This window comes from Bombyx mandarina, chromosome 11, assembly GCF_030267445.1.
Source record: "Bombyx mandarina strain Sakado chromosome 11, ASM3026744v2".
Lineage (NCBI taxonomy): Eukaryota > Metazoa > Arthropoda > Insecta > Lepidoptera > Bombycidae > Bombyx > Bombyx mandarina.
The window spans coordinates 2,328,462-2,352,220 of record NC_143218.1 but is presented as its reverse complement, the minus strand read 5'-3'; the positions used below and the strand labels follow the sequence as shown (position 1 = coordinate 2,352,220).

At 40.5% G+C, this 23,759-nt stretch overlaps 1 protein-coding gene across 1 annotated transcript in view; it reads right to left on the bottom strand.

The window, feature by feature from the left end:
* The window catches only part of LOC114246247 (uncharacterized), a 60,571-nt gene extending 36,928 nt beyond the window's left edge, over positions 1-23,643 (bottom strand). Inside the window, exons 1-14 of the mRNA XM_089731350.1 lie at positions 23,407-23,643; positions 21,871-21,978; positions 20,321-20,494; positions 19,447-19,677; positions 18,372-18,590; positions 18,110-18,198; positions 17,869-18,000; positions 17,161-17,265; positions 16,138-16,344; positions 15,307-15,418; positions 14,393-14,497; positions 10,396-10,503; positions 9,833-10,054; positions 6,662-6,823 (exon numbers count right to left, since the gene is read on the bottom strand). Coding sequence (XP_089587476.1) covers positions 6,662-6,823; positions 9,833-10,054; positions 10,396-10,503; positions 14,393-14,497; positions 15,307-15,418; positions 16,138-16,344; positions 17,161-17,265; positions 17,869-18,000; positions 18,110-18,198; positions 18,372-18,590; positions 19,447-19,677; positions 20,321-20,494; positions 21,871-21,978; positions 23,407-23,577 — 2,145 coding nt within the window. The 5' untranslated portion in view covers positions 23,578-23,643. The remainder of the gene's footprint in view (positions 1-6,661; positions 6,824-9,832; positions 10,055-10,395; positions 10,504-14,392; positions 14,498-15,306; positions 15,419-16,137; positions 16,345-17,160; positions 17,266-17,868; positions 18,001-18,109; positions 18,199-18,371; positions 18,591-19,446; positions 19,678-20,320; positions 20,495-21,870; positions 21,979-23,406) is intronic.
* Positions 23,644-23,759: the final 116 nt, after the last annotated feature.

The window sequence follows — 23,759 nt, the reverse complement described above, 5'->3', positions numbered from 1 at the left end:
TGAGAAAAGAGGAGGAGGAGGGTTGGGTTGGAGTTCGACTTTTGCACCGTAAAACCGTCAACGCCGAATGTGGGGCGGCGGTTAAATAGCCTGACCCAAACAAGGCTTCAGCGGCCTCGAAGAATTAAATCTCTTCCAAAAGCACTGCCGTGGAAGGACGTGGGACCCCACCATGGGTACTTTCCCAAAATAGGATACTGTGGCGGGTAGCCATCATACAACGCAAGATAATTGACAGATGCCTGAATCTCGCTTACGACATTTTCAAGATAAAGCGCATATATACAAGTTCCGAACAACAACATTCGGACCGTCGGTCTACCGAGCAATATCACCAGCTCGGTGGAAGATCTTCCCTTTGTCGTCTAAACACTTCCAAACTGGTGACCCCGACGTGATGTGAACACGCAACCATCTGATTCATCATCAGCGCATCAAGAACTACGGCTACCACAATCCCCGCATTCTCGCAGATAAAAGCAAGTCATCGAAAGTCGTCCCACAGCAAGTCAGCATCGCAGCCTCAACAGGACCATCGCAGCCGACTCACCGCGCTTCCTGGTCCTACGGCACGCAACTTCACTGCCTCATCATGCCGCTACAGTTCATCGCAGCCCACGACCGGATCATCAACGCTTGGGGTCACACATCTCCGGCGTGGCAGCTCTGCACACATGGACTACTGGCGACACGCACGCAGCATTCAAGCTCAGTCTCGACTCACCGCAGACTTCGAGCAGCACTGGCGACAATCACGCAGCATTCAGCTCAGTTTCGACTCACTGCAAACTTCGAGCAGCACTGGCGACACGCACGCAGCATTCAAGCTCAGCCTCGACTCACCGCAGGCTTCGAGCAGCACTGGCCCTTGCAAGCTAATCTCAGCACGGACAACGCTAATTAAAAAAATGACACGACCTCCAGTCTCGGAGGGGAGTGATGTGGCGGGTAGCCATCATACAACGCAAGATAATTGACAGATGCCTGAATCTCGCTTACGACATTTTCAAGATAAAGCGCATATATACAAGTTCCGAACAACAACATTCGGACCGTCGGTCTACCGAGCAATATCACCCGTGAAGTATTCCAAACACTTCCAAAATACAATTAAGGAAAGAAGTTTCAACTTTCAACCCTAACTTGAATGCAGTATAGCCTATTTGCATCGTTGAATTTAATTTCACGCGCTTTGACCTTGAACTAGAATTTTTGGACAAGTGTTTATAAATACTTAAAAGTTTTTTGTGTTTGATTTTTAAAGTACACATTTTTCTATTTTTAGTTGAATCCAAATAATTGAGTTTATTTCTTGTGTTTGTATTAAACTTTTGAAATCTACACTCTTTTGGTATATTTTGTAATTTTAAATTAAGACACAAAATACTAAAAACTGAAAATAATGTAGCCAGTCCTAAGCCTGGTAAAAGCATGAAGGAAAGTTTTTTTTGATATTTTTATTTTCATGTTCTTTTTATTACTTTAAGATCATATTATAAATTGATATCAGAAAACCAACCGTATAACGTTGACTTAAATCTATATCTACTACGATATTATATCAGCGTATCGTTTCAAATCTCAAATATCATGAATCGAGAAAATCTACTAGCATCCATCAATATATAGATTCAGAAAATATATAGATTCAATATCCGATATTGATCCTCGATATATAGATACGATTCGATACGCGGCAAAACCGATATTACCCACTCCTATTGCCAACAGGTTTGCTGTGTTGATTTTTTTATTTATATTTTAATGTGCTTCTCGGAATATTGTAAGTCTCAGAAGCGACTCTTTGTGACATTTTACAGGATTTTATGTCATCTAGGGCCTTTTTCAGTGTCTCTTCTGTATAACGAGTCTTCTTACCGTATTTTCGGGTACCACGCGCTGTGCAAGATCTTTTTCTGGCCATTATCACCGACTGAAACAAAAAAGGACAACCCTAATTAAAAATTAGTTTAATTTGGGTATCTTTGGCCCGGGTTAAACTTACCCATATTAACACAAATTTTCACCAAACGAATTAAAATCAAGACAAACATGTAAACAACAATATAGATCATATTGTTTTTTTTATGAAAATACACATCTGTAGCCTTTAGTTATTATAAAAAGTACAAACTTACCTTTCTATGAAACTTTTGAGTTTGAATATAAACAACTTTGCAGCGATGTTTCATTTATCACCTCCTTACCACTTCACAATTAACCTCAAGAAAGAAAAGTTTTGCTGACAAATGTCAAAATATGGCGCGCTTTCTTCGTTCAATTATAAACATCTTAATTATAAATTTCAAAGTGTATCCCGTTTGGAAATATAAAAAAATAATATGTAAAAAGTGAGTAAGTGGGCTAATGTTAAACGGAAAGCTTTAAGTTACCCTGATTGATGGTAAGTGAAGTGATAACGCGGTAAATTCAAATTTAAGGAAAATACTAATTGGTTAGGGTGGTTTTCCTTTACATATATTAACACATTTGCTGCCGACGAAATGATATAAAATTATTAGCCAGAAACCAATTATTTTTATAGCGTATATTGATTAAGTATATATGTATGTTTAAAAATATGGATGAAAGTATGTTGATAATATTATTATTTTAATAAAAAAACACCTTTTTCGGATCCGAGTGGTCGGCACATAGCACGCCAAATGCCGGACACTCGGATCCGAAAAAGGTGTTTTCTTGTTTTCTCGGATCCGAGTACAATCAAAAGTATCAAAAACATCATAATTATATGTTTAAGTTTAAAATATAACACGCACTTGAATGGTTATTTATTTAAGAAGGTATAAATATCTTAAATCTGAGCAAAGTAGGTAACGATATAATCATAATTATAAGCTTAAGTTTAAAATATAACACGCACTTGAATGGTTATTTAATTAAGAAGGCATAAATGTCTTAAATCTAAGCGAAGCAATGATATAATCATAATTATCAATACAATCAAACGTATAAAAATCATAATTATAAGTTTAATTAAAACACTGAAGGTGATTTCTTCACAGAAAAGTTAAAACAAAATTTGAAAATAAACATTCGTTGATAATCACCTTTTACAAAAAAAAAACTAAATGACAGCCACATACACACACACATAGACAGACAGACTGACACGTCAAACGTATTAAAAACTTTTTTGCGTCGGGGGGTAAAAATTAAATGGTAAACACTCAGGAATGTGCAAGGCAGAAACATTTTGTGCAAAAACCTGGAGAATTTTCGCATTGCTTGCATTCATAAATTGTTTGCACTCTCTTTTTCTGCGCTTTGCAACCTTTACATTCTTTTCGGGCCACTTCTGTAGTTTCTTTAGTTATATTTCCTACTTTCTTCATTCTCACCCGGACCTTTTCTATTTTAGTGAGTTCATGTTTCATTGTTAAAACATTGCGTCGATTGACATCATTAGGATTAGGTAAAAGCTTCTCCAGTATCTTCAAACGAAAATCGTATAGATTTAATTTGTCATTCGGCGAAAATTTGTTGTACAAGTGCAATGCATTAGTGAGGCTCATTTGCAGCACATGTACGAACAGCTTCTTGTACCAACGCAGCGTCTTCCTTTGGACTGGATAGTAAGCCAACATCTGATCCTGAAGATCGACGCCTGACATAACATTATTATAATGGACAATAGCTTTTGGTTTCAATGCTACAGATCCCCTTTTGGAAGTAGTTTCCATCATCCCATTATCGTGTTCTGTAGAAATATAGAGTACGTAACGTTTATCCCTCCATCTTCCTACATGAACACCGTTTAGGAATAAGGATTTGTTTTCTCCTTTTTCCAATGAGACAGACCCAATTTCAACAGGGTTATCTCTACGGTTTCTTCGTAAAGTTCCTGTGCAGTACGTCTGTCGATCTAGCAATTTCACAGCCAAGCCATAAGAATTATAATAATTATCCATGTATACATGGTGGCCACAGTCCAGTCTCTCTTCTAGAAGTTTGAAGACGATCTTACTACAATGACCTGGCCCTGATGTCTCATCGTTTGAACCGGCGTAAACTTGAAATTTTAAAACGGTACCATCTGGTTCAGCTAAAACATAAAGTTTTATACCATATTTATGGCGCTTGTTCTTTATGTATTGTCTGAACAGCAATCGACCGCGCCACAATACCATAGACTCATCCAATGACAACTCTTTGCCCGGACTATATATAGTATTCATTTTATTATTAAAATGATCCATAAATGGGCGAATTTTAATAAGACGGTCTTCTTCACTTGATTCAGACGAAAAATGTAGGCACCGCAATATTAGAAGAAAACGATTACGAGACATGAATTGTCCGAAGCATGGAGTATTAAATAAATAGTGCCGCTTCCAATAATCACTTATTCGAGTAAGTCGTATTGTTCCTGTATGGAGAAGAAGTCCTATAAAGGTGAGCAGTTCGTCCCTGGTTACATCTTTCCAAGATTTTATTCTAGAGGTCTGCTTGACATTTTCTGAAGAAGCAACTCTAGCTGCGTTTAAATTTGTCTCTCGCACAATAAGGTCTAATAACTCGTTGTCGATTATTAGACGGAATGCCTCGTAAGGATCAGTCGGAGGCGGCACTAAGAGTTCCTGTTCTTTGGTAAAATCAATTTTCTTCATGCAACCCGGATCAATGCTCCAGGTGCTTGTGGCTCCTTGACGAGAAGGTGAAATATCAAGCAATGGGACATCATTGTTATCATCAGGTAAGTCGGGAGAACTGCATTCAGATCGCCGAAATGACAAAATAGAAGGAGAAACGGCATCACGTTCCGACGAAAAGTTTGGAGTTACCACATCAGATCTCAGAAGAGACACGCTAGGAGTTGAAGGGTTAAATAGAATGCTATCAGGTATGTCAGGCATATCTCCATAATCTTGAACGATAGGCGGCGCTATTGCACGGCAGTCAATTTCATAATTGAACTCAAAATTACTAGTTCCCTCAAATTCTAGTTGGCGAGGCGCTCGCATCGATATTGATCTATGTGTATGTGGATCTGGTGATAGTCTAGGTTGAGCAGACGTACTTGGTACGTGGCCAAACTTAGGTCTAAATCTCTTACATGGAATGATAGGGCTTCCATCTGACTCACATAACCCTCGCTTTGATGTAGATGAACTTGAAGGTTGAGCTGGTGGTACACGGCTGGTCGACTTTGAAGCAGGTGGTCTTAAAATAAAATAAAATATTAATTACAATTTACTGTAAAATATAAATAACAAGCTTCCGCCACCGGCTTAACAAACATCCATACATACACACATACCTACATCCGTACATCCTCACAAAGTTTCACATTTATAATACTAGCTTCCGCCCCCGGCTTTGCCCGCGTATAATAAGTAGCCTATGTGTTATTCTAGACTATAATCTATCCCTATACCAAATTTCATCCAATTCCATCCAGTAGTTTTTGCGTGAAAGAGTAACGAACATCCATACATACACACATACCTACATTCATACATCCTCACAAACTTTCACATTTATAATATTAGTAAGATAAGATAGTAAGATTAGTAAGATAGTACAAGTACAGAAGGCCCTATGCTTTGATGTTGAAGAATACCTACAGATACATAGTCATTGGACATACCTTGAAGGTGGAGGTGGTGGAATACGGTTTGTCGTCTTTGCGGCAGATGACCTTGAAGACTGAGCTGGTGGTCCACGGCTGAGCGTTTTCGGTTTCAGTCTTGTATCAAAGATACTGTCATCACTGCCGCAACTAGATTCCTCTGAACTTGAAGACAACTGCTCCTCCTGAGCTCGTTGCGAACACACGTCTTCATCACTAAATCCTTCAGAACCTTCCGAGTCATCACTCAACCAACGTTTTTTTCTACTACTAGGTGTTGATGTTTTCGATCTATTTTCACTTCTAGATGGCCCAGCCCTACTATCCATTTTGATCGAACAATACCTTTGATATGATCGTGTGTACCAGTCACTATTAAACTGTAAATATAAAACCAATACGCGTTTTCGTAAGTCGAATGTATTGGCAGAGTGGCCACGCATACCAACGTACACTCGCCACAATCGCCGGCGGCTTACTGACAACTACAAAATTCACTTGCTGGTCACTCGTATCCGAGTGGGCGGCACCGCTAATAGGGCCCCTCCCCACACGGGTACGAGTGGTAAGCACTCAATGTGTTACTAGGTATTGGTACGCCACGTCCGTATCCGCCTTGGAGTGGGCTAAGGAAGAAATGGGCATCTTTGGTGCGGAGACCAACTTCAATTCGATTTAGTGCAGGAAAGATATGTATATGTCGCAGTCTTAGTAAATGCTATCGATCGAGCTTAGTCGGAAACGTCAAGTAGTTGCCTTGGGTAAGATCGTTACAGCAATGGCAACACTAATTTCCGACGGCTTGATGTTTGAGTCTGTTTGACAGTTGACGTTTAAGGTATAATTTTACGGTAAAGAATGGACCGCCATCATTGGTCACTTGCATCGCTGTAACGAACTTCCCGCGTTACTCGACCAATCTCAATTTAGCCGTTCGATCATTAGTGATTCTCTGTAAATTTGCTTGCTACAGTGAAAATAAACGTCTGCATTTATTGTGTCAACTGTTATTTTGAGTTCACGGCAATGTGTGACCAAACTAATACTCTTAAGATTGAGATAGCTCACCATTTTATCTAGCTCGTTTGGCGATCTCACTCCAACCGCATCGACGGCTTCGTTATCCAACACGACACTATCCGAGTTAGCCTTGTTTTTACTTTCAGTATTATTTTTCCTATACACATCACAGCCATCTTCGATTTTCATCTCAACGATTTTGATAGCTCGCTGAAAACATAAAGACGACACTGCATTGATATTGGCATCAAGCGAGCCCAAGGAATCACAAAAGTCTTTATCTATACTAATACCTAGTCAGGTCATAAGTATTGTCACACAGTAAAAACTTTTCTTTTAGAATGCTGGCCACAAAAAAGTTTATTGAATTCGAATTTCGAATTGTTCATGAAAATAAAAATGTATACTTTTAGAATTTTACTCATTTTTAAATATGGAGTGGACGCTTAAAGAAGACCGTGTTGCAGTTATTGCGTTGCATCGTTGCGGTTACGCGCCAATTCAAATTTTTAACATACTGAAAATTTTGAATATAACCAAAAGATTCGTTTATCGTACCATCAAACGATACAATGAAGACTCTAGTGTAGATGACAGGTCAAGAGGTGGTCGCCCTCGGTCTGTTAGGACTCCAGCAATGATAAAAGCTGTGAAGGCGCGAATTTAAAGAAATCCCAAACGTAAGCAGAAACTGTTGGCCCTTCAGATGGGGTTAAGCAGAACCACGGTGAAAAGGGTGTTAAATGAAGACTTAGGGCTTCGCGCATATCGAAGAAAAACAGGACATCGTTTGAATGCTCGTCTAATGGACCTGAGACTGAAGAGATGCCGCGCTTTGTTGAAGCGGTACGCGGGAAAAAAATATCGGGAAATTCTTTTTTCGGATGAACAAATTTTTACCGTAGAAGAGAGCTACAACAAACAAAATGATAAGGTGTACGCACACAGTAGTGAAGAAGCGAGCAACCGTATTCCGCGTGTCCAACGAGGTCATTTTCCATCCTCGCTCATGGTATGGTTGGGAGTTTCTTATTGGGGCTTAAGAGAGGTACATTTTTGTGAGAAAGGTGTAAAAACGAATGCAGTTGTGTATCAAAATACAGTCCTGACGAACCTTGTGGAACCTGTTTCTCATACCATGTTCAATAACAGGCACTGGGTATTCCAACAAGATTCGGCGCCAGCTCATAGAGCGAAGAGCACACAAGACTGGCTGGCGGCGCGTGAAATCGACTTCATCCGGCACGAAGACTGGCCCTCCTCCAGTCCAGATTTGAATCCGTTAGATTACAAGATATGGCAACACTTGGAGGAAAAGGCGTGCTCAAAGCCTCATCCCAATTTGGAGTCACTCAAGACATCCTTGATTAAGGCAGCCGCCGATATTGACATGGACCTCGTTCGTGCTGCGATAGACGACTGGCCGCGCAGATTGAAGGCCTGTATTCAAAATCACGGAGGTCATTTTGAATAAACTTTAGTATCATAAGAATCTATGTTTTGTTAAGTTTATTTTGGTATATGAATGGTTACATAATGAATAAACTTGTTTCAATTATTTTACATTAAACATGTGACAGAATTTATGACCTGACTAGGAATTATAAAGTTTGAAGAGTTTGTTTGTTTGAACGCGCTAATCTCAGGAACTACTGGTCCGATTTGAAAAATTCTTTCAGTGTCAGATAGCTCATTTATTGAGGAAGGCTATAGGCTATATAACATCACGGTAAGACCAATACAAGTGGAGCACTAATAATGAATGTTTCAAAATATGGGGTTTTAAATAGCTCCTTAACATTCTATAATTCAAATGTGTTTTCACTTTCTACGTAAATGAAGTTGCGGGTAAAATTTAGCGTTATGCCAAAGTAATTATTCCACGCGGACGGAGTCGCGAGCAAAAACTAGTATCTAAATAAAACTGATTCCCTGAAATCTATTCGCGATCCGGTGTTAGGTAGCGTAGAACATCTTTTTTTTTGCTTAGATGGTTGGACGAGCTCACAACTCACCTGGTGTTAAGTGGTTACCGGAGCCCATAGACATCTACAACGTAAACGGGTTATCCACCTTGAGATATAAGTTCCAAGGTCTCAGTATAGTTACAACGGCTGCCCCACCCTTCTAACCGAAACGCATTACTACTTCACGGCAGAAATAGGCGGAGCGGTGGTACCTACCCGTGCGGACTCAGGTCCTACCACCAGTAAAATCTGGTCATCTGGTAATAAATTTCCCGAAACGCGATATACAGATATAACTTACAAATTTTAACATATCGAGAGGTGAAAGGCTGTTTGGTTTAAGCGACATTTGTGCACTTTTACAGGAGAGCCATTTAACTAAAAAAAAAATTCTCTCGGGGACTGCCGCGGTAAAGCTATTGCGTAGCATTTTTTATTAACTTATGCAATTATAATTAGACAATAATAATTTAATATTAAAACAATAATAATAAAATAAGACCACACTATATTTATAAACAATAACAAAAGCAAAACATTAACTGCCCCCTTCGCACTCATAAACTAGACCTCGCGAGAGAGAGATGGGCAGACTTTTCATTATGCGCATGCAGTGTGACGTCACGCCACGCGGCACACACACTACACAAGCGCAACGTGTAAATGTGTTGAGCGCGGGCTACATGGTAGGCAGAGTGGGGGTGTTAGGTTTTATTTTCGTTACGGAATTTCATGATTCGGACGCCGCGCTCAAAGCCCGCGATAAAAGCTATGCAATGGCTTAAAAAAACTTCTTCAGCTATTCGTATGGAGTAAGCTTAATTGAAGTTCAATTACAGACATCGAACTGTTGCTGCTGATACCAAATAAAACAGAACTTTAATTACAAAGATAAATGTCACGTGTAAAAGCGAAATGTCGCTTAAGCCTTTCACGGGTCGAATTATGTTATAATAATGTTATGCCCGTACGAGTGACGCCATCTGCCGTCAACCACCAGAAACGGATATCGAAACGACTAGAACTATCGAGAACGTTCGAGAAGCGTAACGCCATCTATTGTCATATAACGAAAATGGATATCGAAACGATTAGTACTATAGGGAATGTTAGGGAAAATTGTAGACATGTGTCGACAAAAGCGTTGAAAAGATGATATGAAGGCAGTTAATAATAAGTTCTAGTCGAAACAGAAACAGCGTAAGGATCACCTGGAAAAATACCAAACCTAACCAAGGTAAGCTTATCGCACCTCTTTAATGTTCTCACAGTCGATGTAGTTTCCATCAAAGTCACCGTCCTCGTCAAAGAGATCATCTTTCAATGGATTCGCACTGAACTCTTGCGATACGTTATTCTCAGTTATAATTTCATCTTCATTTTCAGTTTTACATATTTTGCTTTCGGTGTTCACTATATTGATTGTTTGAATGGGGGTTTTCTGGAGACGAAGAGTTCCATTCCTGACTGGTACCTACAAGAAAAGTTGTTGTAAAAGAGCATTATGTAATGTGTGTAGTAATGTTATGTAAGAACACACTGGTAAGTACTATTCCGTATTTCGCCACAGACTCATAAGTTCCATTCTGGAGTATGTGACTCGATATTTGCTCAATACAATACAAATGAGACTTCGGCTATGTTTAAATCTAGGTGGCAGTATTTGCATTATATTTGGCTGGTTTTTGTAGCGACTTAACACTGGTAGTGTTGTTAGCTTCATGCACCAATTCGTACACTGCAATTGAAGACGAAGCTCTTACTATGCAATTCGGTTATGGTTTGAAGTTTTGATAAGGCAGTTTGTGAACTAACCTGTTCCGTTAGAATCTTAAAGCTTCGTAGTGTTTGATTTTTAAAGTTTTGAAACTTTCTCAATAAACTGTGACATAGACAGCAGACAGATGCATTAGGAAGCTTTATCTGAAATTTACTTTGGGATTTAATAAAGTAAAAAAAAATTTTAAGCTGAAAACAATCATTCAATTGGTATAAAAGTAGGTAATTATGGAGTGTACTGTCATTAAAATTCATACAAAAATTTTCATTTCTTCATTGTTTCTGATCATTCAAATCAAACTTAAGCAACATGATTCAAATCTTAGACAGAATTCTTCTATGCTTTTACTGCTACAACAACGACAGTTGAATTTCTAAGTATAGTAGTGGTGATAATTGCAAGTGCCAGTGTCGATTGAAGTCTGCAGTAGATTGAGTGCTTATGATCCATCCAGGGACTGTAGACTTCAGAGGTAGCGAGAATGCGTGCCATATTACTATGACGTGCAATGAACAAGCTGCGACGGTGGCTGGCTATGGTATTAAATACAACACTCCCAGTGTCTGGACATGAGACTGAGCCACGCACTACACTGTGCCACTGCCTGACAAGTTTTTTTTTTATTGCCCTTGTAGGCAGACGAGCATACGGTCCATCTGATGGTGAGTTGTTACCGTCGCCCATGGACTTCAGCAATGCCAGGGAAAGACCCAAGCCGCTGCCTACCGCAAAACTACAATTTACCACTAAAAAAGATCACAGGCGGGCGCATCACGATGCTCAGCAATGAGCGGTCGACTGAAGGAGGAGAGGAGGATCCTACAGGAGAGCTCTTAGACTTATTCTTGCGTTTTTAATGTACAAAAACCGTGAAAGAATTGAAATGTCGCAAACGATGTAAAGAATTTTTCGTGGTCTCCGACGACCACAGGGTCGGAGCTGAGTTTTAATTCCGTTAAAGCTAATACGAAGTTTAAAGTAAATCCCATTTACCTTGTAACATTCAAAGAAACTCTTGTGTTTACATGTCGATAGACTTACTAAACGAATATCTTGTCTTAAACAACAAATACATATAGTTTCGTATTTTTTAACGAATTCTGATGCATTACTCCGTTCCGTTGTACTTATATTAGCATATGATGTTACGTTAGTGATTTTTAAATCCATTTTTTGTATTTAATTGTATACCTAGTCCAATCTTAGTACATTATTGTAGTAAACAACAATGGCCGACGCCGCGACAAGTAACCAAAGACAATGTATAGTGTTGCAAAATGATAAAATGACTAAATTAATGGCTAGGATTCTAGGATAGCTCGCGAATGTAAGATAATGAACTAGTTTCCATTATGATATATATCTCTCTTTAACTCAAAAAGCAATTCAGAAAGCAAGTACAAGACTTGCTTTCTGAATCGTAGTAAGCTTTAATGTTTTAATTTAAATTTATACTGTGTTGCAAGTGTAGCCGCGGTTGTAGCTAATACCAAATAAATAACATTCATTTTTCAGAATTCCTATCAAATAAACAATTTGTCAATATGTGTAGAAAAGGGCATGGGTAGGTACCACCATCCTGCCTATTTCTGCCGTGAAGCAGTAATGCGTTTCGGTTTGAAGCGTGGGGCAGCCGTTGTAACCATACTGAAACCTTAGAACTTATATCTCAAAGTGGGTGGCGCATTTACGTTGCAGATGTCTATGGGCTCCAGTAACCACTTAACACCAGGTGGACTGTGAGCTCGCCCACTCATCTAAGCAATAAAAAAAAAAGAGTCGAAATCGTTTTTATGAGAGAGCCCTTAGGGTGAAATAAAAAAATCCATAAGAATTTAAATTTATTTATTAATAATACAATGATTCACTGCTTAGAACATGCTTAGAATTAGTATGGCCATCACTAGATAATACTGGAATTATCTCTTGAGCATGTTAGATAGAAATAAAGAATACCATTTTGTTTAAGGGACAAGTTGAAAAAGTGTCCACCAGTGTCCAGACCCAGTGATTTATTGTTGGAAGGCTCACCAAAATAGCGCTAATGTAGGAAGTGGAAGTTATATGAATATATCAGTTTTAAGCAGAATGAAGTGTGCTGGCTTGAAAAATATTATAGTTTTCGTGACTAGTGTAGTTAAAAAAATGCAATATAATTTTTTATTACTATTTATGTAGTGTATTTCTTTCCTTCATAATATAGTGGGTTATAATTAAATGCCTTAACTTTAACCAGGGTCCTGAAACTGCGATGCTTTAAGACAAATATTTTGTTTATATGGAAACTAGCGACATCTTGTAGCGCATGCCCCTAAACTTATATGTTGTTTAAGTTAAGGCATTTACTATTTACATTATACATTACTGTTTAACTAAATACAAAATAAAAAAAAACTAATAAATCATACAAGTCTATTTGTTATAGTATAGACAAATTGAATAAAATTTTATCAATTTGTGGTTTCTGAAAATTTTCAAAATCCTTCATTAAAAATAAAATGTAGAATAGGTAATATGTTACTGCCATCTACAGGAGCAATGAGCAACTAATCGAAGCGAAGCCATCTAGTGGCCCGTAAACAGTTTTGTTGAGTGCTCGAGTTGCTTATCTATAAGTTTAACAACGTATAAGTTTAGGGGCATCCGCTACAAGATGTCGCTAGCTTCCATACAGAAAAATATATTTGTCTTAAAGTATCGTAGTTTCAGGGCCCTGTTATGGTCATTTCGCTCGTTAATTATGGTCATTTACGCTTCTGACCGCCGTGTAAGAGTCTAGTGTGATTATAAAGAGCGGCAGAATGAGCGAAATCCGCTGTGCAAAACGAACATTTCAGGGGTCGTTGACCCGTATGCGCGCGTAAATGTGACATCAGAATTGAATTGGTCTGAAAAAAAATGAACAAAAATTAAAACATAGCCATAGTAGAGTAACAAAAATCACGTTATCGCGTTGTAGAAGTACCGCGTTATAAGACGGTCCTTGAGGTTTTTCACCGGTCACCGTCCTCGTCAAACCCGTCGCTTGCGACGAAGGGCTCGACGAGCGAATTAACCCACAGACACAGCCCACTGAGTTTCTCGCCGGATCTTCTCTGTGGGTCGCGTTTCCGATCCGGTGGTAGACTCTGCGAAGCACTGCTCTTGCTAGGGTCAGTGTTAGCAACTCTCCGGTTTGAACCCCGTGAGCTCACCTACACACGCTAGGGTAAGCTGACATAGCCTCTCAAGGCTATCAGTATAGGTAGAAAAAAAAGGGGTTTTTTCTTTTCGTGTTACAGTGGAACTGTGTTTTAAAATTCCGTATTGTACTAGAGTTATATCTACTAAATTTTTTTCAGGCCAGGGGCGAACCTCCTAGGCGGTCCCCGGGCATAGAGGGCGCGCGGGGTATGTGGGATTTGACGATCTGCAGATGTTGGGAGCAGACCGCGGGCCCAAGCAGTTTTAGGGTCCTATCGCACTAAGCGACTCCCCTGAACTCTTACACCCGACGTCCGATCTCCGCCCGGAGTCAGAACCCGGTCAGAGTGAGAAGGTTCGCGCGGTCAACACTACAGCCAGACTCGCAAAGCCAGGGCTATATTTTTTATTTTATTTTTTATTACATGGATGGGTGGATGAGTTCACAGTCCACCTGGTGTTAAGTGGTTACTGCCTGGTGTTAAGATATAAGTTCTAAGGTCTCAGTATAGTTACAACGACTGCCCCACCCTTCAAACCGAAACGCATTACTGCTTCAAGGCAGAAATAGACGGGGTGGTGGTACCCGCGCAGACTCACAAGAGGTCTTACCACCAATAATTACGCAATTTGTAATATTGCGGGATTGATTTTTACTACACGATGTTATTCCTTCACCGTTGAAATCAATCGTAAACATTTGTTTAGTACGTATTTCATTAGAAAATTGGTACCCGCCTGCGGGATTCGAACACCGGTGCATCGCTACATACGAATGCACCGGACGCCTAATCTTTTAGGCCATGACGACTTCAATGTACTAACTACTAGCTCAACATTGTTACTCACGGTGAAGGCTTCTCCGCAATAATCACAGATCTTATCGCGCGGGGGACGTTTCTTCTCGTGTACATACGAATCATGTTTCTTTAGCGACGCGGACGACCGGAACACCTGCCAATGTAATCTTATTTCGTTTTATCAGCACGCTTTTTGTTTTCTCTATCACATCGAACTCTTTTTTTTGTTTTATTGCTTAGATGGGTGGACGAGCTCACAGCCCACCTGGTGTTAAGTGGTTACTGGAGCCCATAGACATCTACAACGCAAATGCGCCACCCACCTTGAGATATAAGTTCTAAGGTCTCAGCATAGTTACAACGGCTGCCCCACCTTTCAAACCGAAACGCATTGCTGCTTCACGGCAGAAATAAGCAGGGTGGTGGTACCTACCCGCGCGGACTCTCAAGGGGTCCTGTAGGTCACAGGTGCCCTACGCGGCGCACTGAAGTAATTATATGTCGAATTCTGTTAATAAGGCGCCAGAAAATATGCTACTTTTTTGTATACTGAACTACATTGCTTCATTAAATTTCAAGAAACGTCATTGGTAGATCGCATAGTGTTTTGTCAGTAGACAGTAGATCTTGGTTCTAATTAAGTTGGCCACCTACGCTATACGTTATCTTCCGCGGCTGCTTCACGTCAGGTCTGTTCAGAAATCTTAGGTTTGATGGATATTAGTTAACACGTACCATCCGGCTATGGAATGAGCTCCCCTCCGCGGTGTTTCCCGAGCGCTATGACATGTCCTTCTTCAAACGAGGCTTGTGGAGAGTATTAAACGGTAGGCAGCGGCTTGGCTCTGTCCCTGGCATTGCTGAAGTCCATGGGCGACGGTAACCACTCACCATCAGGTGGGCCCTATGCTCGTCTGCCTACAAGGGCAATTAAAAAAAAAAAAAACAAATAGAAAGACATACCTTATCGCATTTCACGCACCGATGATGTCTCATGAGCAAATGCTCCCATTCTATATGACTGCGAAGCGATTGTTTGTTCGCGAACTTGCCTTTGCAATCAGCGCATTCAAATCTAAAACGTGAGCACTTAGCTTGTGTGTGGAACTTCAGATAACAGAGCTTAGCAAGCATCGATTGGTTAAGCTCCCAATGGCGGGAAAATGGTCACTGTTTAATCTTATCCGACCTGATTTAGGGGTAGGCCTAACCGTCCAGCAGTGAAGCGTTCCGGTCTAAAGGGTGGGGCACGGATTAAGACAATTGAGACTTCGATTGGTCGACCTCACGTCTCGAGGTAGCCGAATTCCAGCTGTGAAGTCCATGGGCCCCGATAACCACTTTAGCGGATAGGATGTAGGCTAGTTCGGGGCCGCCCATGTCAGACCTTTTGAATATTGCTAAAGGGAAATACGGGCAAACAAGTTCGTTTTTCTTCCTCAGTCCTGACGATGACGGTAGTGACGTCAGCACGATGACATCATTATTCTCCTGCCCTTTTCCCAGTCGCCTGAGGTCGGTGCAACATGTTTTCTCCTTCCACACTCCTCTATCATATAACATTACTTCGCTCACTTCTCCTCTTACACACATTTTCTTTCACGCAATCCATCGTTTCTTCTTAGATCTACCTCTTCCTCTATATCCTTCCACATTCATAGTTAACACTCTCTTACCAACCTCGTTTTCATTTCGTCTCATCACATGTTCATATCGTTCCAAACCTCATCCCCATCAGCACGATGACGTCACGATAAAATCAATTCTGCTGATCTAGTTCTCATCTACGCTTACTTATATTCGGACGTGTCCCTGTGCGCGGAATGCGTCTTCAGATGGTGCATCAGCGCTCTGTGAGAACGATAATGCGTCCTGCACGTGTGGCATTGAGCTCCGCCGCCGTGAGCGCTCGAATTGTGTGAGTGCAAGCCGGATTTGCTCTTATACACTTTAGCGCAGAGCTCACAATTGTATGTGACGGGCGTCGGCTTGTGTTTCGTTCTGAAACGATACGATCGCGATATGGAAGGTAGAAGCACCATCAGTGTAAGGATTACCATCTCAGTGTATTAAAAGTGTACGTTCGCTTAGAAGATCCGGCCAGACACTCAGTGGGTTGTGACTATCGATTAATTCGCACGTCGAACTCTTCGTCGTTGTCGACGGGTTCGACGAGGACGGTGACCGGTACTTGAAGACCCTAAAAGCACCGAGAGTGGATCCGGGGAACACGACAATGTATGTTTCGGCACACGTCGATATGGTCGAAGTCATTTATATATTCATTATTTGAGGTTAACTCAAAAACGAACTGGTCGGATCTTGATATAACGAGACCACACCTTTCGTATCAAAAATGTACAAAAAAACATGAAAATCGGTTCCTCCTATAAAAATACTCTAACATTATTATTTTTATTGCGTAGATGTGTGGACCAGCTCACAGCCCACCTGGTGTTAAGTGGTTACCGGAGCCCAACAACATCTACAACGTAAATGCCGCCATCCACCTTTAGACATGAGTTCTAAGACCTCATTTATTACAGTACATCAGGTGCTTCACCCTTCAAATGGAAACGCATTACTGTTTCACGTTCAAAATGGTGGTGGTACCTACCCATGCGGACTCACAGGAGGTCCTACCACCAGTAAACCCACCACACGCATTAAACAAAATCGAGTAACCTCAAAACCTCCTGATTCATTGAAGTCGGCTTAAAACCTTATCAATCATCATAATTAACCTGCCACAGTACAGCTTATATCGCGACTATATATCTTTGCTTCAATAACACTTCTAGTAAACTACAAACTTACAGCATGTGGATCTTCAGGCTGCTGTTAGTGACGAAGATATTGCCGCACAGGTCGCAGGCCGGCTTGTTGTGCTTCGACCTGTGGTACCTGTAACTTCGATACGAGCTGAAAACGAGAAACTGGATCAGGGCTCGTGTTTTGAATGAACCAGACGAACGAACGATTCGCGTGGGAGCCAAGGCTGCAGACATTAGAAGGCAAATGTCGCGCCCCTTATCTTGAGACTCACAGACACAGCCCAATGGTTCTTCTCAGCGGATCGCGATTCCAATCCGATGGTCGATTCTGCACTGCTCTTGCTAGGGCCAATAGGTAGGCAAAAAATTAATCTTGAGATATGTATATTGTCAAATTTGTTCAGTAAGGATCAATGAAACAAAACCTGTAATACGTTATTAACACTTCACATCTCATACTAGTTGATACTAGGATATTCCAAAAACGTTAATTTCCACTCGCTCATGTTGATTTTTATTATTGAGGGATCACTGATGGCCCGGAGGTCTTTACAGTTTCAGCAGGACAGATTGGCGAGCAGGGGCTCAGCCAGGAGGGGTAGAATTTGCTAACAGCTACCCGAGCGCTTCCAAAAGACACCTAACAACTCAAGAGTAGCTGCTTCGCGAATGAGCTCGTATAGAGTCAACCAAGTAAACCCTTTGTTAACGCTTCGATACTAGTTGATACTAGGGTATTCCAAAAACGTACTTGGTATTGAAGTTGCACTCCCTACAATTGTAAGCGACCGCGATCGAGTCCACGTCGCCATGGCAGTCGTTGTAGTGCTGGACCGCGCTGTAACTGTCGTGGTAGCGTTTCAGACAGATCTGGCATTCGAACCTGCCGGATAAGTCGGGAGAAATTGCTTTTTGTTTTGTTTTTTATAGTTGAGAATACACTATAATATACTAGTATTAAAATAAAGAAGAAAATACGAGACGATACCTACCTGCGCAGATGCCTCCGTCTATGCTCTCTCAGTATCGGTATAGAATTTAGAACCGAGTCGCATATATCGCAGGAGAAGCCGTTTTTGTTCTAAAACAATTAACGATTTACGTTTACTTTATCGTTTCCAATAAACACAGTGGATGCATGACATCAAGAACAGACCTCAAAGAATGGTTTGTTCCATGGACCAAACCATTCCAAATCTTGTATCGTTCTATACAGATACAATGTGTAATAATTAGTTCCTAATCAATAAATACCTTGTCATGGTGTTTCTGAATGTGGCCTTGATAGATAGTTTCGGTGGCAAAACCGACAACGCACAAATCACACTTGTAGGGCAACTTCTGGTATTTCTCCTCGCTCCTCAGGAGTTCCCTCTCTGTCGATAGGTCCTCTTCGCTCAGAGTCACCGTCCTGATCTTCCCCTCGTGCTTATCTACCGGCGTTTTGACCTTGCTCTTTTTGTAGTTCTTGGTCTGCAACGTACAGAGTGTGGTGCAGTTTTTGACGCGTTTCCATTAGCTCGTAACGGAATCTTTGTCGTCGTTTACACCGACTTGAGACGTCCGATCGACTTAAGAATTCACGCGTGCATCGAGCGACGATGACGTGACAATAGTATAATAACTACGCTCTAATATTTTTTTTTTTATTGCTTAGTTGGATGGACGAGCTCACAGCCCACCTGATGTTAAGTGGTTACTGGAGCCCATAGACATCTACAACGTAAATACGCCACCCATCTTGAGATATAAGTTCTAAGGTCTCAGTATAGTTACAACGGCTACCCCGTCCTTCCAACCGAAACGCATTACTGCTTCACGGCAGAAATAGGAGGGGTGGTGGTACCTACCCGTGCGGACTCCCAAGAGGTCCTACCACCGGTGATTACGCAAATTATAATTTTGCGGGTTTGATTTTTATTACACGATGTTATTCCTTCACCGTGGAAGACAATCCTGAACATTTGTTGAGTACGTATTTCATTAGAAATATTGGTACCCGCCTGCGGGATTCGAACACCGGTGCATCGCTACATACGAATGCACCGGACGTTTTATCCTTTAGGCCACGACGACTTATTCGACGGCCGATAGCGACAAGATAGCCAAATGAAGGCAAAAAGTAAAGTTTGCTGTTTCAACGGGTTTTTTTATCTACATCCGGGTTATCTACCTCCCCTACCCTACCCTCCATTTTCTATAGGTCCTGTGGAGACAGAGCAGACGAAACTACTGACGATGGTGAGCTAGCCTAAGGACGCTAGCACTCCTCTGCCTTTGTTCCGAAACAAACTTATCAGATGACATTTAAAGTAATAAAACCTGTTACCTTCTTCGTCTTAACTCCACTGGTATTCCTTCTGGGCTTCACATCAGACGGTCCCGGATCCACTTCGCTGTCCGGTTCGATTTTAATTTCTGTTATCAGCTCGTAGTCGTCGAAGCTAGATGATTTAATAGCCGTGTCCAGGTTCAAGGTATTGCGTTGAGTCATCGATGTGGGCGCCGGTATGCGAGCTTCGGTGCACGTTGCGTTTGGTTCTGCATTGAATATTGATACCTGGAACGAACAGTTGTTTTTGTTGATCAGAAAATGTCATGTCCCTCCGGCTCGAAGGACCATTATTTTAGTCACAAACAAAAAAGGTATAGAAAAGGTAATAATTTTATGTTAAAAAGAGAATACTTAGGCGCTATTGCATATTTTTCGACAGTATTAAGTGAAGGCTCCTTTGAGGGATACCTACATGTTTTGAATATATTGAAATCATTTAACGCAAGCAGAAGTAGATTGGCTGCCAGCTTATTACGCTTTGAAGAATACGGCAATCGGTCTAATAATACAATAAAATTAAAATTTCAACTCCGTGTTTTAAAAGGGGTATCTTAAAACCTTTATATCTGTATGAATATGAATTACTAGAGCAAAATTAAATACTCCTTTTTTTAATGTTGATTAGGGAGATAGTATATATAGTAGAGATAGTATTTTAGTTGTTTTGAGAAGTTTAGTGCTATTCCTCTAAGCATCACTCTTTATCCGACAACGCGTTTGCTAAGAGTTCTATGAATGTTTGCTAAAATATTAGGCACATATTTAGTAGATATTATTAGCACTGATTATGCTACGCGGTCGGAAGTAAAGGCACTAACACCCGAATTCCTTTACTGCAAAAACATATCTTTGTAACTCAATGGTCTACCGTGGAGGCTTCGTAGTTACAATCCTTCGCTCGCCTCTTGATGTCAACAACAGCTCTGTCAATATCATCTTCCACTTTTATGTCAGCTAGCGTTTGACATTTAGTGATGCTCAATTTGGGTTTGTAGTTTACTTCGGAATCCCGAAACGTCACACCTTCATTTCCGCTAGAGACCTAGAAAGATTTAGAATAGATTAATTTAAATTTCCATCGTAACAAAATGAATCAGGAATATTTGAGTTTTGAGAGAGCGGTTCAATTGAGGTTTCAATCTTAAGGTGGCGGTATTAAAGCTTCGATTTCAATTGCTTCGGCTCACGAATTAACACCAGATGTGTTACTTGAGTCAGTTACCCCTGATGCCTATCTGTTAGCACTGTACAACTTCGGCACAGTTTTCGAAATGTTGCCAACTGAAAACTTTTAAATACGCTTTAACATAACTTATCTGTGCTTCGCTCATAGACTTCAGAAACGCCAAGAACACAATCGAGTCACTATAAGTAGTAGAGTTATTTTGTTGCTGCAGTTTGGGTCATAAAACACAGCCGGGCTAGGGCGGTGAGCATGTTGCGCGGGCGCAACGCCATTATCGATAGAAACAAATGAGTCATCGAAGGCAGTCATAGTATATATGTCGAAGAGAAATTTGTTTTTGTGCATTCGTTCTCTGAATTTCTTTAGTGACATAATGGCTACTCCTTTGTTTTGTATCAAAACGGCACAATTTATTCAAATAATATTTTGCCTGTTGGCATCAATATACCAGCACAAGCACGTGTTGTTATCAACAATGTTTTAAATGTTTTCACTAAAATGAAAATAGATCCCGAAAAGTTACAAAGTGTTAATCTCTGCCGTTCTCGTGAACAAAACTAAATACACTATCGATAACGCTTATCGACAACAATAATGCGCATCACTATGCCCGTCCATAAGGATCGTGAGTGGAAGAGAGAGCGAAATTTAGTGGTCGTCGTGGCCTAACGGATAAGACGTCCGGTGCATTCGTGTTGAAGCGATGCACCGGTGTTCGAATCCCGCAGGCGGGTACCAATTTTTCTAATGAAATACGTAGGTACTCAACAAATGTTCACGATTGACTTCCACGGTGAAGGAATAACATCGTGTAATAAAAATGAAACCCGCAAAATTGTAATTTGCGTAATTACTGGTGGTAGGACCTCTTGTGAGTCCGCACGGGTAGGTACCACCGCCCCGCCTATTTCTGCCGTGAAGCAGTAATGCGTTTCGGTTTGAAGGGTGGGGCAGCCGTTGTGACTATACTGAGACCTTAGAACTATATCTCAAGGTGTGTGGCGCATTTACGTTGTAGATGTCTATGGGCTCCAGTAACCACTTAACATCAGGTGGGCTGTGAGCTCGTCCACACAGCTAAGCAATAAAAAAAAAAAAAAAAAAAAGAAATATTCGCTTCACCGCTCCGACTTTTTATGAACCAAACTGCAGCAACAAAATAACTCTACTATAGCTACATTGAAAATAAACAACTCAGCAACGCGAAAACAAAAATACAATTTAATATTCACCTTATTGTTGAGCGCTAAAGTGCTTTTTTCAACTTTCCTTATGAAATCGTGTATTAATTTCAGCATGCGATGACATATCGTACAGATTAACAAATCTGTGACTGGAAACTGAAATTATAAACCGTCGATGGATGAACTTTCTCCCGGCTCATGGTCTAAAGTTGTAATGGGACCAATTGTAATTTGTAGGCAGCGGCTTGGCTCTGCCCCTGGCATTGCTGAAGTCCATGGGCGACGGTAACCACTCACCATCAGGTGGGCCGTATGCTCATCTGTCTACAAGGGCAATAAAAAAAAACCGTAAATACCAGCACCCGGTTTTGAGATACGATGTGTGAGAGAGAGAGAGAGAGAGAGAGAGAGAGAGAGAGAGAGAGAGAGAGAGAGAGAGAGAGAGAGAGAGAGAGAAAGAGCGAGAGAGAGATAATGAGGAAAGAGAGACAGAGAGAGAGAGAAAGAGAGACAGAGAGAGAGAGAAAGAGAGAGGGAGAGATAGTATTCGGTAGGCAGCAGTTTGGTTCTGCTCATGGCATTGCTGAAATCCATTGGCGACGGTAACCACTTACCATCAGATGGGCCGTATACTCGTCTGTCGTTGCATGGGCAATAAAAAATAATTAAATACAAAAAAATACAATTAGGGTTCTTATCGCTCAGAGCGATTTCTTCCAGACAACCATCAGGTGCACAGGAATCATTAGGGAACAAATTAGAGGGTCTGTACCCATCGATTGAAATATAAACACACACACACACACACAACATACATATTATTGAGAAGTTAAAGGCTATTTAGTTGAAGCGACATTTTTGCAACTTTAAAGGAGAGAGCCATTTAAAGTTCAAAATTTGAAATAAATTTCATAACAAAAAAAACTTCTTCAGCTATTCGAATGGAGGAAACTTAATTGAAGTTCAATTAAAAACATCGAACTGTTGATGCTGATATCAAATAAAACGCACCTTTAATTACAAAAATAAACGTCGCGTGTTAAGCGAAGTTTAGCTTAAACCAAATATATATACACATACAACATATACCTGTATATTTATGTATATATAATTAAGAACATAATAATATGTAATAATAATCGTAATTGACGTTAACCGTTCTATGGTATCTATCCGTGTGGACTATTGTTAAGATGTCCTACCACAGGTGATCCAATGATCGGAGGCGCTGGCGGGACATCACAAGGAGTAAAATCATGTCGAATTATAATGGTCACGACCCTCAGCAGTGAGGAAACGACGCGAGGAGGGGACCACAGGTGATTACGCAAATTATTATTTTTCGCGACTTTGACTTATTGAACGACGTTATTCCTTCACCGACAAAGTCATTAGTAAACATTTGTTAAGTACGTATTTCGTTAGACAAATCTGTGAAAATACAAATGTCGGCCATCTTGCTTAATGCCAATCTCCATAGACCCAAGTGTACTTGGTTAAGTAATAATTTCTCTTAATTTGATTTTTAAATTGTTTTAGCACAAACAATAGAATGTAGTAAATAATTTGACTCTTTAAACTTACCATATCCTTGAAGAAAACCTCCAAAAAGGTTTTGTGTTTGCATGTTTTTAAGTTTATGAATCGGGTATTTTGCGACAGACAACACACGCATGTACATTCTAAAGGGAAATCATCTGCTATGTTATCGTTGATTACAAATTCAGAAAGATCTATTTCAAGAAATTTTGCCATTTGCTTAGTGTAATACCTAAGAAGCCAATACAAAGAAGTGCAACTGTTGTCCTGTCAAATGTATGAAAAATTAGTTCCATTCCGTTTTACCAAACATATGAAGCGGACTCTCAAACTCGCACTTGCACACTTCTCTGTCACATGACATTAACAGTGAAGTGTAATAATACAGCGTATAACGG